The sequence below is a fragment of the Anser anser genome (assembly GCF_964211835.1).
Source record: "Anser anser genome assembly, chromosome: 10".
Lineage (NCBI taxonomy): Eukaryota > Metazoa > Chordata > Aves > Anseriformes > Anatidae > Anser > Anser anser.
This window is the reverse complement of record NC_139730.1, coordinates 2,700,991-2,719,014: the sequence shown is the minus strand read 5'-3', so window position 1 is coordinate 2,719,014 and position 18,024 is coordinate 2,700,991. Positions and strand designations below refer to the sequence as shown.

The 18,024-nt window shown below is 39.5% G+C and overlaps 1 protein-coding gene across 20 annotated transcripts in view; it reads right to left on the bottom strand.

The window, feature by feature from the left end:
- Positions 1-18,024, bottom strand: part of MEGF11 (multiple EGF like domains 11) — a 286,896-nt gene that overhangs the window by 34,677 nt on the left and 234,195 nt on the right. For all 20 annotated transcript variants that reach the window (XR_014588867.1, XR_014588868.1, XM_083851208.1 and 17 more), the window contains 3 exons: positions 8,107-8,253; positions 5,319-5,453; positions 1,961-2,089 (listed from right to left, as the gene is read on the bottom strand). Coding sequence is in view for 18 of the 20 variants with exons in the window: in XM_083851208.1 (XP_083707334.1) it covers positions 1,961-2,089; positions 5,319-5,453; positions 8,107-8,253 (411 nt within the window). In the remaining 2 variants the exon portion in view is untranslated. The remainder of the gene's footprint in view (positions 1-1,960; positions 2,090-5,318; positions 5,454-8,106; positions 8,254-18,024) is intronic.

Genomic DNA, 18,024 nt, shown 5'->3' with positions numbered 1-18,024 from the left:
CGACTCTCCCTGCCTTACTGGTGCTATCTGTGAAGACAATTTAGACAGGGTTTTAAGATGTGGAGGTAATTTAATTTTCTTTTTGATATTCAGGAATTCTTGCATAATAAAGCACAGCTATTCGTGGTTTACTTTTGCTATGCAATCAACTGCTAAAATTACCACATTCATTTGAAGCGTAGAGCACTACTCAAATTATGTAAAAATGTAAAGAAAACTTCTTTCAGTATGAATTCCCATCCACAAAATCAAATTGCTTTTGTTGATGGGGATAATATTAAATTAAAATCTCCAGGTCTATTATATATTTCTACAAGTACAATATTAATACATTTTCAGAAGTTATTTTAAGCCTCCCTCCAAAAATGAATGCAGTAAGTTACAGTTATTAGTGCCAGACTAAAAGATCCAAAATGATGATAACCCTTCAATATAACAACTATATTTTTGCTTTAAAAAGCACTTTCCATTGCTTCCTATTAAAGACATGAATTAATAAGGCATGGTTCCCAGGAAACCTGAAAGTACAGAAACCATGCCTATTTCCATGTATGCCATTGGCTCCGATTCTGACGATAAATGCAAGTTTCTGGCATATGACAGACATATCTAAAGCCAGAATGAATAGCAAAAAACCTGCCATGACGTAAATCAAACAAAAGGTCACTGAACTCACACAATGTAAAGCTGAACAGGATTTGGCCTAAAGTATTCATGTTATAAGCAAACAGAAATATTTTTCAAAAGCCTTTGTAATTCAGAGCTGCAGGGCCTTTTAATGCCTCCAGAACTGGCTCTGGAGCTGGAGCTAAAATTATCTCCTTTGTGGCTCCATCTCTCGGTCATCCCAGGTTAACTGGTGTGGAGGGAGGTGGGACCGAAATAGCTCCGTGCCGTACTGCAGTACAACAGGCCAGGTGTCCGCAGGAGCCTGGTGTGAGGCCAGCTTCACGTTGGGAGATTTATACTTTCTTTACAAGAAGGTAACTGTGGAAACAGGCATGTTCCTCCTTTGTTCGTCCAAAATACCAAGCAGCTATCACCATTGCCTCCTGCCTTCTAAACTGGCAGTTGTTGCTACTCAACTGGCCTGCCTCACTTGGTAAGAAAATCTCATCTATTTTCAAGGTTAACAGAAACTAACAGTCATTTCCCAATTACATGGCTAAATATAATGAGGAATCTGTGCAGCTTTCTGTCTTTTTTTTTTCTTTTTTTGAGTGACAGCAATATTCTGCCTGTGGAAGACACACAATAAAAGCAAAATTACAGCCGTCTGTTTTTATCCGATTCCTACTTTATCACTTGAAGTTTAATATATTTTACTCTGGAATGCTGTCTAATATGCTAGTTGTATCCTGAATATGAAGTAACAGTTCTGAATGATAGGATATTGCTTCCCTCTGTGATCTATCTTCAATTAAGGGATGCTCTCAGGAAATGACACTTTGGGATCAGCAAATGCCAATCTTCTACCTGGGCAATTTTTGAGAAGAAATCCTCCATCCCTCCAAGCCCACATTGACTTTTACAATTAAATTACATTTAATAGAAATATTTCAGCTGCCTAATTTCTCAATTCTATGGGCTCAGTACATGAAAACATTTACAGGTTAATAATTTCTAATGTAATAGCTGAAAGAAAATGATTTCAAAAAATAAATAAAAGGGAATTCAGCTAGAAATTAAAAGGGAGCATGGAGCTTTCTTTTCTGATAAGAGCTTGTGACCTCCCTTCCCTGTAATAGAAGCTAGTAACGGCTTCTGCAAATTCCAACTGCATAAACTAAGCCAAAGCTAACTTAGATTAATTAAAAGAAATAAGCTATAAAGAGAGTAAGGCACTGGCTGCTGTAATACTTCAGGGATTTTCCTAGAATCTGCCTTTAACTTTCAGAAAACACTAAACAGGAAAACATGTTATTTTAAAGTGAAGGTGGAAAATTAACTCTTTGCTTACTCTGAGAGCAGTCCTTCCCTATCCAGCCTGGAAAACACTGACATGATCCATCAATAGGATTGCACGTCCCATTCTCGGTGCACTGGCAGACCTCATCACAGTTCTTCCCATATTTTCCACTGGGACAGACTGTGGAAATACAAGGCAGTTCACTGAAAGCTCTTCATAATGAATATTACGAAGTCACAGGACTTAACATTTAGCAATTAGAGAGAAAAATAATTACGACATTTTTCTTTGCTGAAGACTAATGGGCAAAATTTTTCTGGAAATAAGGAAGAGGCAGAAGAAAGCATTCAAGTCCATTGTGTTTGCTTACTTCCCAAGCATAAAAACATGAAACATCCTGAAACATATTTTTCTGCTGGAAAATGAATCTAATATAGTTAGAGGCATCTATCCACCCATTCACCTTGCTGTAGTACATGTTCAATTACGTTGCAAATGAAGGTTTAACGGATTATATATTTTTGACTGAGAGTTGTTAAACTTGTGCTGTATCTTTATAAAAGTAGGGTCTATTCTTGCTGGCCACCTAGCTTGTTCCTGAAGTTGGAAGAAAAGAAACTTGGATTTTTTTTTTTCCAGAATCATCTTGTAGCAGCCTAAGCACAGTGACATAAAACTAATAGGTATATCTTCAGCCTCACACCAAACGATTGGAAATCTTTAACTTTAAAGTTGATGGAAAGCTCTGCTCGGTAATGAATGAAATGTGTAATTTCTGTGCTCCTATTGGCTGTGTTCCCTGACAAAAACAAATATATTTTCAAAACAAGATAAAATCCACAGTCCATCTTTGGAAAGAATGTAACAAATGGAACTGGGCTTGTATCCTGGTAAATAATAGTGATGTCAAAAAAGTGATTAAGGCACTTCCCTGAATTATGCAACTGGTTTACCACTTCAGTCCCTCTCACTTTCTCATATGCAGTCTCTGCAGGTGACCTCGATCTATCCTGACTGTGAAGCAGCCACAGATTGAAATCCTGAGCTGTGATTCATTTGCTTTTATACAATATGCCATCTTCTACTCTAACTATGGCAGAAACCTGAGAATGATGCAGAAAACAATAGTGTATAGTCTAGCTGCAGACTTATCTGTAGGAGTGGATAAAGTTGGCTTTCAAATTATGTGCTAAACAGAATAGTTCTCTACCTGAAAAGAGATAAAACTAAACACATTATATGACACAATGAAAAGAACAATATACGGACACAAAGAGAAAGAAAGAAGGAAAGAAACGGCTTCATATCACAGAAAGAGCAAAAACTAAAATGATATGTCAGCCCAGGTTTTCATATATGCTAGCATCATTATTCACTTCCAGTACTCTATACAGAGCAGTTCAGTGCAATATTTTTATTGCATCTTTAAGATGGAGATAGATAACATCACTTAAATGAAGCCTGGATTTTTTATGTGTACAAAAAATAGTTCTCAAAAGACTTACTTAAAACAGGGACTGATTTACACTGCAACGTGGAATACTAACAAATTTGTGGTCCAAACACTGATTCTGACAAAGGCAACAGGTCATATTTTATAAAAGAAATGCTTCCGTTTGGCACAGTGAGAGCTAGCAGAGGGGTTCCTACCATGTGAGCACCTCTTGTCTTAGTGAAATAGTATGATGCCCTCCAGGATGTCAGCACAGAAGGATCACAAAACCTATCCTGCCAAAATGGTTCTTCTCTTGTAAAGCTGTGAGATCCACATACAAGCATTTCTCAAAATGCTTCAAACGTTTTAAACAAAGCTGTAAGGTAAGGACTAATACTGCCTTCTTCAGGAACAACCTGATTGTACAATGCAGGCAGTGATGTTAATTAGCTATAAAAGCTCTGAAGTGGGACTCTGAAAGTCTCTGTGGGATGTCAGGTGTGTTGCAGCAGCAATAACATGTTATTATCAATCCATCTTGCTACATGATTGGGAAAGATATTCATAAAACAGCTGCTTAGTTTTGTGCTGCTTAGAATCCTTAGTACAACCATGTCAACTTGTACAATTTTGGAGGTTACACAGCTCCTTGCATGCATGTGCTGCTGCTGATGGGAGAACATTCCTGCTGCCAGAAAAAGAGACAGCACAAGGAGATGAAAATTCAAAAGTGAAATCTTTGTTTCACGTTTTTCTAATGGAAAACATTAATTAGCATTTTTCTTTCTCCAAAATAAAGTTACATGCTAACTCATTATGACAAACTGCAACACAAATTGATTTTAATTAGGACATGAATATTTTAAAATTAATTTGCTGGATAGATCAACATTTCAAAGTAAAACCAGAAGTGCTGAACATCTGAGCAAAAATAAAATAGAATTTTCTTAAGAGGATAATTAGTCCTGCTTACGCTTTGAAATCTGGCTAACTTTTCACATAAAATGGACAAATTCACTGAAATATGTTCATTTTAATAAATTAATTGGTATAATGTTTAGTTGACTATACAGCATAGGGAAAAGGAAACATGGTTACATTTAATCTGTTTAATGATTTTGCATAAGTACTGTCTGCAATTTCTAACTTACTGAAAAGCAGGTCATTAAAAAATGTCAGTTCAATTTTTACAAGGATGGTGACTTCACAAGGGCAGTAGCCATTAAGAATAATCTCTTTTAAACTTGTGTGTGAAAAATACCCCCAGTGGTATGCAATAACTCAGACTCTGCCGAATACTGTAATGATTTTGCAAGCAGTTTTAGGATAAGACTGAAAATGGAACCTGTGGTTAAAAGTGGACTAACATTCAAAGGTACAGAAAAAGGTACAGTGAGGCACGTTGGGGAGAGTTGGAACTATTCTTAACCTGTGAGAATGAACTCTTTCACTGCCTCATTGCCAATTTTTCTGTTTCTTACACTTGTGTTTGGATGTGTGTGATTTCTGCTGTTCCCAGAGTCAGGTCCTAGGTGGTGTACATTAGGCTGCATGCATTAACTTGGTGTTTGGTCTTCTGTAACTGAGCTGTCCTGCACCTTAACTAATACCTACTGCTCCTGCTGAAAAACAGTGTGTGAAGGTGTCATCGACATTTAGGATATGATAGGCTTAGCGAAAAGGAAAATGAAACCATTGGATGGCTGATATATTTACAGCAGGTGTCTAATTCCGTATTCATTTCAACACAGAGCGGCAGACCTGTTTTATTTATGAAAGCAGGAGCACATCACATTTACAAAAGGGTGACTAAGTACCTATTTGCATTTTGCCTCTGAAGTAAAGAATTCTTGTGATCTAAACTGCTGAAACAAGGGGAAAAAATGCAGAAACACTGTGATCAGTCTTACTGCAGAGTCACAGCCACAGAAACTTGGGAAAGATGGTGGCATTTGGGGATCCTGGGCTCAGTACCTTGGTTGCAGAGTGCGCCAAAGAATCCTGGCAAACAGTCACAGTGTCCTGACACGTGGTGACAGGGACCGCTGCTGTGCACACACTGAGGGCATGGCTGGCTGCAGTGGTGTCCATGGAAGCCAGGGGGACAAACTGAAGACAGAACAAAATAAACCGTCACAGATTTGCAGAAGATTTCTCACTGCTAAGAGCTTTAGAATTCTCTCTTTGTCTTAATCCCAAACCAATAAATTTTCTGTTTTCTAAAGTCACATAGTTTCACGAACAGCAGAAATTATGAAGCCAGTTAGAGTATCCCATGTCTAATAAAATGTCATCTCTGAGTAAAACTGCTCAAACATTTACAGCAGCCTACATCGTGTAAGTGCTTGGCTATTCTATAACACAGATGAGCTCTCACAGCACCCTCTCTCTCTCAAGACACTAATTTGAGTCTCTCTAGGCCTCTCCAGCTAAACTTTCACAAAACATGTGAGTTTAAGACATTTGATGCCTCATATCCTGCTGGCAGATATGGTTAATACCCGATAACATCTTCCAAAGCTTTTAAGATAGGTAGGAAGAGAAGCATTCACACGCATAGACAACGGAAATTCAGAATACCGTTTCCTTAGCAAATTAAGCTAAGAAATCAAAGAAGGAACATTAGGAAACTATGTTTTTCTTCTAAGCAACTATGTCAAAAGCTGATTTCTAAACACATTAGGTGCAATACCTGTGTTCAATTAGGACCTTCAGTTTATACATGCCATTACAGGAGCAGCAACCGTCAGTGATGAACAGAATCTAAAAACGGTAATTATGGCAACAGCATACAAGATCACCTAATTTGCATCAGTAATCACACTGGATAGCTGAGCAAACTTGCCATGAACTGTGTGCTTAATTTGTTTAAAACTTGGACTGAAATTATTATAGAAGTTGTCCATAAGGTATGTCTATGAGGGCCAAGATTAGGGCCCAGTATCTCTTATAAACACGCATTGTAGCTTCTAAGCACATGTAGCATGAAGAAAACCCATCCTCTGTCCAAACATTCACTGCTACAGATAAGCACAAAAAAACATGAAATTGCAGTAAGTAACAGTAAAAATGCCTTTATATGTTTTTGGTTTTACTCCTGTGATCCTCTATTACCCAGTTCTGCCTCAGTGGTTACTATATCATGTCTGCTCTATTTTTTCACTGAATGAGAATTTTTCTCTTGGTCGGTATGTTCACAGTGGGTGTCAGGTTCTTACACTACCGCAGATTTCCAGCTGGAACTTGGCTGACAGGTTAGCTGATGATGCACTTGCTATAAAACAACCTGGATCATTCCTGGAGACATTTTTTCAGGTCTAAGAGCAGTAAACCATCCTGGTTTACTCATGTAATCCTGATTACACAGACAGAACAAGCTGGAGGGGTGTCATTTTCAGTACTGCCCTTTATGGGCTGAATTCTGCTTCTAAATCAGTTTCCAAGAGGGAAACGGGAATGATTCTGAGAGTAAAATTAGCAATCTAAAGCTACCTTCGCCTACAGAGATGTCCTCTTATGAGGTAGTCTTGAGTCTAAATCCAGCAGACAAGGTGGGAACAAGCTGAATTCCCTGGCTGTATCTTCACAGAGGGGCATTTCAGCAATGCAGAGAGCAGAAGCATCCAGAGAACTCCACTGCTGTCACCCCAGAGGGAAGGAGAATTTCTCTTCATTAAGTTCTTAGCAAATGTCCTCCGGGAACAGCCTGATTACTGGAATTGCAAGCTGAGGACATGGTTTGCCTCTTGTAGACTACATGCCATGAGCTGATAAAACTAAGCTGTTTTTTACATCTCAGAAAGGCCAGAAACTATTAACTTCTGGAGGTTTTGTACTCTTAGGGTTTCAAATTTGTAAAACAATTTCTTCCCCAATTCCCAGAAGCTCTGAGCACCACATTTCAGCCTTGGAGAGAGGTTTTACAGCTATATAGATATGCTGAAGCACCTGGAAATTGGGGTTTATAATGGAAATGCTTATAGGCCATTAACTACAGCAGTGCTAGAGGTCAGCGTAATAATGGCTTTAAATAAAAACTGTCAGCTACAAATTATTTTTAGAGATGAGTGTGTGCTAGTGTCAAGTGTAACTGGTGAAATCAGTAGGGATATATGAACTGGGCATGGAGAATGTCTTACAGGAAGAACAAGGGCTGCTGCAAAAAAGAAAGACAAATCCATTTCTTGTTTGCATAGGAAGAAGGTTGCATTGGTTTGGATCAGTGAATAAGGGTCCCTCGGGGGCAAATGCAGCTTCCCAGATAAAGCAAATGAGAGGATTTTTATCTCCTTGACACATTTTAATATGTAGCAGCAGAGCATCAGACGGGAGCTATTTCAGGCTGCTGTGTTTCTTTTTCTGGCATATAAGAAAACATTGCCTTGTTATTTTGATAGCCAACACTCATCTACTTGTCATTATGTGATGGGCCAGAGCTGACTCTACTTAGCAGGTATCCTACAGTTTACTGTGACATAACTGTAAACCAGATCTTGCACAAATCTTGCCAAGTTTGGTATGCTAAATCGTTGCTCTTTCTTTCAGGTCACCTGTGACCTCTAAGAACTGTGGAAGGCCAGAAGAAACAGAAGGCCACACTCTACACAGCACAGTCTTGACTTCTTGGTCAAGAAGTGGCTTTTATCCTAAGCAAGTCATGAGCTAAAGCAGCTCAGAAACCTGTGGCTCTGTATCTCCAGTGCCACAAAAACAGCATTTCCATCTGCTTTGCAGCCGCCACCACATCTATGGAAAATCTTACTTCTCTGGCACAAGGGTCCTCTGTATCCGGGTGCACAGTCACAGGTGCCGTCCTCTGGGGAGCATGATCCCCCGTTCTCACAGTTACAGGAGATGGAGCAGTTTGGTCCCCAGCGGCCCTGGCTGCAGATATTGTCACAGTGGATGCCTGGAGAACAGAAAGGTGCACGTTAGGTTTCACACAGCTTACTCTGCTCGTTGATCAAAGAAATGTATGGGTGGATTGACACCTCACAGTACATCACAGAGCAAACAAGGGAATCTGAGAAGAAATAGCTATTCTTTTATCTGCTTAATAAAGTGAAAATTAAGAAAATGCTAAAGAAGTGAATTCTGTAGGTGTCAGTGGGCTCCTGTGCAATCCTTAGCACCATTTCAGGAAGCTCTGCGTGTCATCTGAGAGATGAAGGTCAGGAATTGCTTTAAAGTCGCAAAGGATCTCAAATAACTGGCCTGGAAATATGCAGTTGATTGAAATCTGATTACTTAGCTGTTGTGAACTGGAAGACTGGGAAAAAAAATAAAAATCAGGGCTCTGAAAAAAAAAGTCTAGTATTTGGATTCTTGAACATGTACAAATTCAGCTCTACGTTGTGCCTTGCTCACTTCCTGGCTTACGGCACAGGGCTCTGGGTTATTATGCACATGCTCCACATCCACCCTGAGCTCTCTGAGTTCTGTGTTAATGAACCGAGTTCTGATCTAGCAAGCGGCCATATGTGGCCATAGGCTGATCATCTGCATGTTAAACGGAGACTGAGACCTGCCAATCCAGCTCCCAGGGATTCCCAGGGTTGTTGTTTGATATTTATTATTATGAAAAGCAAAGCTTGGAAACACGGGAAGAAACACACAGCCAGAAAGCTTAACATGAGGCTTCTGGCATTGTTTCAACTGGTTTTGTTTTAACTGGTGACTTACAAAAACAACTCTGTGCCATGGCTTGTCACGTATAAAGGCAAGCTAAGGATTTGATCCTGCACACCACTACTTCAAGAGATTCTTACTCCACTGGGATAAGGCAGCACCAATATCTGCAATTAGCAGAGCTATTTGCATGATCAAGGGCTCCTTGGATTGAAAAAGGTTTGCAGGATCATGAGCTAAGAGAGACATTAAGCACTGCCAGCTGCAGGGAGTGGCATTAGCGGGAGCACACTGAGATGCTGATAACAACAGAAAAAAAGAATCACAGGCTGGCTCGAAAATTTTCCTAACAACATTACCACACCGGGCGCTTTACAACTGCTCCACCAAGATTTGATGGCATACGCTTGCCCTAGCTAGACTTGCAACATGAAGATGTTCTTTATCATCCATGCACATGTCCCCGCTGCATAATGGGATAAATGCAGACAAGGGCTTGAAGAGCCCCAGCCAGAGGCTGGATTAGCGCATCGCCAAGGAGAAATACAATCCCAAGTAATTTCCTACACCTCTGATAACTTCATCTGGACGCTACAGGTAATGGACTGTATTTCTGAAGCTGTGATCTGTACAGTCACCAAACTTTGAGGATTATTAAATCAGCTAGAAGTCATTATAAACACACTTACAGTGCAGTTTCAAGTTGGTTTTATAAATCTCTGAAGCTAATACAGTAAGAAATACTGCAGAGCTAAAATTTCCCTTTTCTGAAGATTAATCACACAATTATAATGTCCCTTCCTAGAAAATCTTAACCAAGCCTGGCAAAAGTACAGTTTGAGATGGGGTTTTTAGTAATACACGTTCATAGCTTTATTTATAAAGAGGCCTGGTCCGTGCTGTAAAGCTTAATAAAAAACACATTAAAATACAGTAAAAACATAATACAAGCTCAATCACTTAATATTTAAATACATCTGAACCAAAGGGGAGCAAAAAGAGACAAAGAATATCTGGAGAAGTAAAATCAAGAAAAACAATAATTTCACTACAGCCCTCCCTAGTCCCCTTTGAAATCAAATCTATCCTTGGGTTGCTTTAACAGTAAACGCTTTGCCTGCACACCTATGTAATAAATCTACTGTACTCTGTAATTAAAAAGTAATACAATAAATGGTAAATAAATAAATGCACTTCATATATGCATATATATGTGATCATTTATAGTTTTAAAAGTCTCACCAGAAGCTCCCAGAAATTAAATTCCGACACAAATGCAGAAAAATGTGTATCTTTTCCTCCTGACTGCAGAACTGAAAATTCAGTTCTTATTGTGAATGGGCTATTTATAAATGGAGACAATTAAACAGCATTATTTCTTGTCTCTTTCAGCAAAGTTTGGGGAAGAATGACATTGACTTCCTTCTCTTGAAAGGTAGCTGAATTAGAATGCCACGGCTGTTCTTTGCAGCAGCAAAGTCCTTCCTTTCGTAATGAATAATGAGGGATGTCTTCCCGCTCCTAACGAAGGCAATGAGTCATTGTGAAGCCGATTGTTGTAACGAAATGTAAAGGAGGAAAACGGAAACCTTCTAGAAGACACTGATACCCGTTACAGCACTTATTTATTTATTAATTTTCAGAAGACAACTGAGTAGGTGCCGCAGTCAATTTTTATTACTTTATATTACTCCAATTCTCATGGAAGACTTCATTTTTTGGAGGCTCCTTCTCACATTGAATTGCTAATGTAAATGAGAAGTTAAAATTGCATCTGGACGTGCACATCTTAAGGAACTGTGCTAAAAAAAAGCACCTTAATTTTACAATTCCCTGACTTGACAGCATATGAAGGGGGAGTCCATCCCTCCCAGCTACTTTACAATCGGAGATAGTGAAGCAGAAATCCTCCTTAATGTAAAACTTTAACCTTTGCTTAGGAACTTGCTGATGAACATTTCTGATAAGCAATGAGTTTTCAATTTCCAGAAATATAAAAAAAAGCTGAAGTTGACACATCTCAGTATCATCTCATGTTATAACTATGGATTCTTAACTCATGAACAAATTCTTTGTTTGACAAACATGATGTAGAAATTAGAAAGACAACTACCAGAAGAATAAGTCCTTGAAGCTGCAGGAAGCAGTTCTATACATAAACTCCATTGCCTAGATACCAAGAAATCATCTTACTGCCTGAGGCTGTAGTTCACAATTGCAGATACTAGCATGAAATTACACTTCCAAGACCTCCTTAAACAATATTCTGGGAGTGAAATGTAAGTGAAATTCACATAACTTACAAAAATTATAGTTATCCACTGTACATGGGCAAAGGACATCATGCAGCAAGCCAGAGCCGAGGTAAGAGCAGAATCTGCTATGGCTTTTAATCCAGCCTGTGAAACAGGAGCCCCAAAACCTCCATGTCCTGGGGTAGATTTGGGGTATTGCAAACACTGGCTGCTCCCAAGTAGGATATCCTCTGCCATCCTTTTGACTGTTCTGTACACAGAATTAACTCCCACCTGCCATACCTTCTTCCTTTGCATGCACAACGGTCAGGGAAAACTACAAAGTGCCTGAATTGCCATTGTGTATGCTGTGAAAAACATGACCTTTACCCACCAGAGCAATCACGACTGCACTCTTGTAAGGAACAACCACACAGGAGAGCTGTTCCAAGCTGCTTCCCCTTATGGGCTCATTCAGGATAGTTTACTACCAAGAAGTAAGCAACTGCTCTCTGGGACATCGGGATTATTTTGCAGATCTTTGGTGCAGACCTCCCAGGGGAGAAGCAGGTGGGTTGTGCAGTGATCTTCCAAGGCAAAGTGGCTGGAGGTGTGTGTGTCCAGTGACTTGACGTGATAAAAATTTGTGTCTGGCTTACATGAAACAGTACAAATTTCCACCAGAAGAAGTTCGTCTCTTTGTATTAAAATACACAACCAGGACTGTGAAAGCTTCAGCTAGCATCCACACAGCCAGCATGAAGAGAAGCAAGAAAAAGAAAAAGGAAAAAAAAGCTGACAGCTATACAGCAAGGATATAAGGCATCTGTAGACGAGCTGCTTCACATACTGCTTCCATTAATAATCTTAAATAGCTTCAATGAAAGTTTGTCAAAGTAATGCAGATTTAGTGCTGTCTGTAACTATATCACACTGAAGGACTTTGGAGGGTGAAATTCCGGAAAGCCAGATACAAGCAGAATTCCCTTTCTTCTCTCTCCAGTTTATTTGTTCAATTGCACTCAGGCTTGGGGATTATGTCTCCAGCTCTTAATAAAGTCTGCCATTGTTTGTCTGCCTTGTCTCTAGATAGTTGGAAACTAATACTCTAAACACAATAGAAGAGCAAAAATGGAAGGAACAAATGAGAACTTGTGGCCTATTTTTGACCAGTGCTATCCCTTGACAGTAGCCTCTGCAGCAGGACCTTCATGCTGCCCAGCATCTAATTATTTTCCAGGGATGTAGGAATTTGATAAATTATAGGATGTTGGTCCCATCCCCCCCATGTACTTTAATTTTGTATCTACTAGTGTACAACTGTAATTATTTCTCTGAATAAGAACTTCAGCTCTTTTTTTTTTTCTTCAATAATCACAATCTAAAGACAGATGCAACATCAATTAGCAATGACAGGAATGATTTCAGCAGACATTTGAATCCAACACAAACATTGTGCTCTCCTCCACCTGTCTTTCAACATGACATGAAGTCATAATAATCTCTTATCTCTGGCATTTGAATAGCTCTGGAAAGAACTGCTTTTTATGCACAAACAGGCATGGGATTTAGGCAGGCAACGCTGTGGAAGCCTCAAGTTTGGTGAGTCACGCTTGGCGTGGATCTGGAATGCCTGGTAGCTTTTGTCTCTGGCACCACTAACTCTTAACGGAGGTTTGACTGCCTGTTGACACAGCACACAGCGGCACAACCAAAACAGTAGCAACACAGCTTCAATAGCAGAAAGCAGCCTCACGATTATAGCTGCCATTGTAATGGCAAGGCCATTTTAGAGAGGCAGTCGCTGGAAGCAGGGCAGTAAGCACTTGATCGTACTGAAAGAGGTCTGGGAATGCATCCCTGAATGGGATCTCAAGAGTTGACTGCTCCTTCACCCAACGCAGTCCCTCCTCTCTCTGTCGTGCAGGTCAGTGCCACCTGCAGAGACCCCTTTGGTGGCTGTACCACCTCTCGCACGAGCCCTGCAGGGTCCTTAGGCACACAGCTGTCATTCCAGAGCCAGAATCCACTGAGGTCCCCTGCAAGTCTCACCTTGGCCTCCTAATTTGTGCATTTACTTCTGATTTCTATATTCATGTGTTCACCTTTTGTTTAACCTTATTCTCTTCTCTTTCCCCAGTACTCTTATTGCTGTTACGTTTATGTTTCATCTATAAATTCTATTTAAATCAGCTTTGTATTTGAGATTAGATCAGCATGCTTTCATAAGTGAATCCTTTGCTGCTTCAGTCTATAAAAAGTAAAAGAAAATTCAATAAGGGCATAAGAAATAAATGTCTGATTAGCTCTGGATCAGCTGTTCAGAAGGTGTTATGATAGCATATGTACGAGAGTTCATAAAGAATCCTTGACGCTCTTCTATCATTTTTTTTTCATTGTGATATTTATTCCTACCTGAGGCAAACCCCACAGCACAATTCATGACAACTCAGCTTTAAGGATGCTGAAGAACTAGAAAATCTGTTTGGGGACGGTAGCAGATAGAAGAAAACATAAAGGGATCTCCCATAAAATTAAATGGAAACATTAAGAATTGATGGCTGCTCATCCAGTCTGCAAACAAGCTATTTTTGTTTTTATATAGTGAAACTATTCAACAGAGATAACAGCGGCAACATCATCTGTGAACTTTTGTGGTGTTCTTAAAAGGCTTTTCTAACTGTAAATTTTTTATTTTTATTTTTTCGGATTGAAGCTATGGAGCCCTTATTTACCTTGCTAAGCATTGTTCACTGGTGAGTTTCAGTGGGGCAACTCCTGTGTGCAACAGCCCATCAGTCTAAATGAAAGCTCGACAATCTGGTCCTAAATAATGAAGAATAAGCCTTTCCCTGCAGTCAGTGAAATATTCTAAATTGTCTCTTTTCTCATCATTGCATAGGCGATTTATGCACCCATTAATGTAAGTGTTTTTCTGAAAGTAATATACTTACAGCCTAATGCACCTCTGTGGAGCACTAATCCTACCCCTATTTTTAATTATCTAGAGAAAACTCCAGATATGAATCATCCAACTCAGGGAATTTATGCAATAAAAGCTTTTGAGGCAAGAGACCTACCTCGCAAGAAATTGAGTAAGTCAAAATGTTTGCTAAAATTAAGGATCATCTGGTTCCCTTTGCTACAGGATATTCCCCAGGGTGCACTACTGCAGGAAGAAAAGTTGCTGCTAACAAAGGGTAGATCCTGGAGGAAACAGTACCAACAGGAGTCAAGCCCTACCCACTCTTCCTTCATCTTTAGGATGCTTTCTTCCTACTGATTCTCAAACTCTGGACAAGATTTCAGGCCAGGAAGGAACAGGAACCTGGGCAAGATCCAAGCAGACCATCAGCAAGTGAAAAAGGAGAGAGGAATCTTTAAGTGGGAAAAAATGTATTGTTTTCCTGAGTTTTAAATGTTCGAGCCCCTGAGCCATGAGGTAAGGATGCAGCTTAGCAAGAGCTGTTGTACAACAGAACATGTGAAGACTTTTGTGTTTAATAACACTGAGTGAAATTCAACCTTTTCTGCTTTATGCAGAAGGGGAAGGAAGATATTTACAACATTTGTCACTGAGAACACTTTTCACCAGTAACATATATATACAACATTTCAGCTCACTGGCTGTTTAATGAATTATCTTTCCTTTTCTTCCTTCACACACTGCATGCTAGCATTCAGTATTTAGTCTGCTGAAATGTTCACAAATAATTTTTTCACTGCTTCTCGCCCACATTTATTTATAGGTGAACGTATTGTACACGCAGCCAAGCTTATATATAGAATGCCTCCATATTAACATGGAAAGTAGTTGAATATCTCTAGCATCAAATTTCATTTTTCAGAACCCATTAAATTAGCATAATCCAGGATGCCATCCAAGCTATATCTTTTCATACAATTTTAAAAGCTGTCCTTTAATAAGTGAAAATAAAACCAAAAATAAATACGAAGATAAGTGAACTCGTATCTCTTCTGTATTTATAAGACAAATACTGCAATCATTTGCATGCATGCTTATGTTTAGCAGTAGGCTTACTGCAGATTCTAATTATAGTCTAAGGGTCTGATCCAACTCCCACTGAATGAGTGGCAAAAATCCAATGGATTTCATGAAAGGTGAAATATATACTAAAACTGGCACAGGACAAACACAGCTAAACCCCCCCTTAGATGAGAATCTGGAGCCTACTAGATATCTGCCAAGGAAAGCACAGACATAATTAATGTCAGGACATCAATGATGTCTTTGATATAACTTCATAATTCATATTTTTGAAAATTAGCCCTATATCAGCAGGAACCATACTTAAAGGTTCCTGTCAAAGAGAGAATTTTTAAGCACAGCCTGACATAAAAATCTTATCAACTCACTTGAAATTAAGTCAATGAAAAATTAAAGCTAATTTCTAATAAGCTTATGTTACATTCATAGGCTAAAGGACACTTGTCAAACCCATAGAGTAAGTATACCTTTTCATATGGAAAAGATTTTCACTTTTGAAAGGCAGAGGCCAGAAGAGAGACTAAAATGCATCATTTTAGACTGACTCTTAACATTTCTAGTTTTTCTGTCTGCTTAAAGCTAATGTAAGGATACAGGATAATCACAGAAATAAATTATTAATTTAAAAATCTGGGATAAGACTGCCAAAAGTGATAAGTGCAAAATATGGTTTAGATAATGGGATTAGACATCTAGAAAATGCTTGTTTAATAGGAGCTTACTATAGCTCCATTTTGGTATCTTAGGCTTAGTATTACAACCTGAGAGAGCATGAAACAGTCCGTTTAAAAAACAAAGCCAACCCACAGCATTAGGAACTCCGACATACCATGGACCTGGTCAACCACAAACCTGCAGGTACATAAAAATAAGTCCTAGATTTTCCCTAGTTTTAAAGATGTGCAGAAAATTCAGCTGCCAATTATATGAGTATATGCTGAAGTAGATCTATTAATGACAATAGAATTATTTTGGCTTCAGACTAGTACAGCTGTGGAGAGGATCTGGCTCTAAAATCATAAACTAAATACTGCTGCAACTGAGGAAAAGTCATATTAATAAAAACAAAATATATTTTATGGAAAGCTAAATGGAAAGTTATTTTTTTTCTTGAAGGATCACCTTCTTGCAAAGAACTCAGGAAGAATGAGGTTAAAAATACCTTAGAGCTCACCGTCAAAGTGGACAGTGTTTCTTTAAAATTCAAAAAGGCCTTCCCTTGAGTAAAAGGCTTATCAGTTTTCCTGAATTAATGTGTCCACGGGAGGGAAGAAACATGCTTCTGTGTTTGAGTGACAGTGCAGATGTCACTCGCAGCCTGCAAATTCTCTCAAATGTGAAGTCTCATTCCTCAAAGCTCACCTTATCTGTGACCAGCCTACGTTTCCTGACCCTATTAACTCGCCTATACAATCGCATGTAGAAATCCCTACAACCTAAGACTACCACAACCACTGTACAGTATTTCTGGACATGATAAGAGACAATTAGGGTTTATGTTGCTGGCAACGTATGGAAGGTACAGAGGTTGTAAAGGACAGTGAAATAGATATTTTGACTTTGTGTACGTTGCGGCAAAGAGAGAGACTGCTCTTAGGAGACATGAATGAAGTCTGAAGGTGAAAATAACCAACATGGTAACAAAATGGCTCTTCCTCTACCACCACATACAATTTTCAGACTTTTATTTGCCGTTCTGATTAATCAAGAAGGGTTTAACCTATGAAGGGTTCTTTTATAATCAGCTGTGGGATGCACATACCTTTACTTTCCATCTTACCTCTACAATAATGTCTTATTTTCCTCATGCGTTTGGGGATATTGAAACCTACTGAATAAACTTTGGCTTTGGATGTTCAGAAAAGCCACAGAGTTTAGCAGTTCAGTGCGATAATTGAGATAGCATCATAACGACAGCGCTCTATAGAAAGCAGACAGCGATACAAAAAACGAAAGACACAACCAAGATTCAGATAAGACAGCATTTCAGATTAAAGGAATTCAGATAAACAGGATTTTAACTGACCTTAACATTTACAGGAATGGAATACATCCCCCTGTAGATCACTTTCTGTTTAATCCCACTGTAATATCTAAAAGGTTAACAAAATACACGCTGCCACAATTAACTTGAAGCACATTGACTTGTTACAGGGAAGAAATGAGCTTGCTGTGAGTATCAGCCAGGCCTGTGGCTTCTCTTTCTGTAATCTGTTTGCAGGCGGGATGTCTGACTGTGAAAACGAATGGACATGGGTCTTAGAGTCAGGATGAGCAGCAGCTGCCTCTGGTTTCCCAGAGTCCTGCAAACTTGGCCCAGGCCAAGCACAAAGCGAGCACCTCCAGAAAGTAGAGGACAGAGCAGCAGCTACGAATGATTCAGTTATGGGGGGGCTGTACTGAGCGAACCAACTAAAGGCCGTGTAGCAGTATTGGTTCCAGTATCTTTAAGGATGCCAGTTCTGGTAAGAAACATGCAGTCAGCAGCCACCTCGAGGAATAAGGGACGGGCTGTTGGGGTTTGCAGTGCAGCTTGCAAAACCCAGCTGGCTTAGCTGCAGCAGTGCTTCCAGAGCAAGGCTACCCAGGTAGATGGCCCTCTTCTGTCCAGTTTCAGGTCATTTATTAAGTGAGAGGAGCCTGGCTAAAATTTGTGAGCCTAGCACTGTCACTGAGCATCCAGGGGAGGAGTTTCACCTGGGTGAGGTGAGGCTCATGGCTGCTTCCCTAGGACCTGCTTGCTTCCAAAGGACTTCCAGGAAACGCTCTACCATGCAGCTTTTCTGCACTTGCATTCTCTCCGAGGATA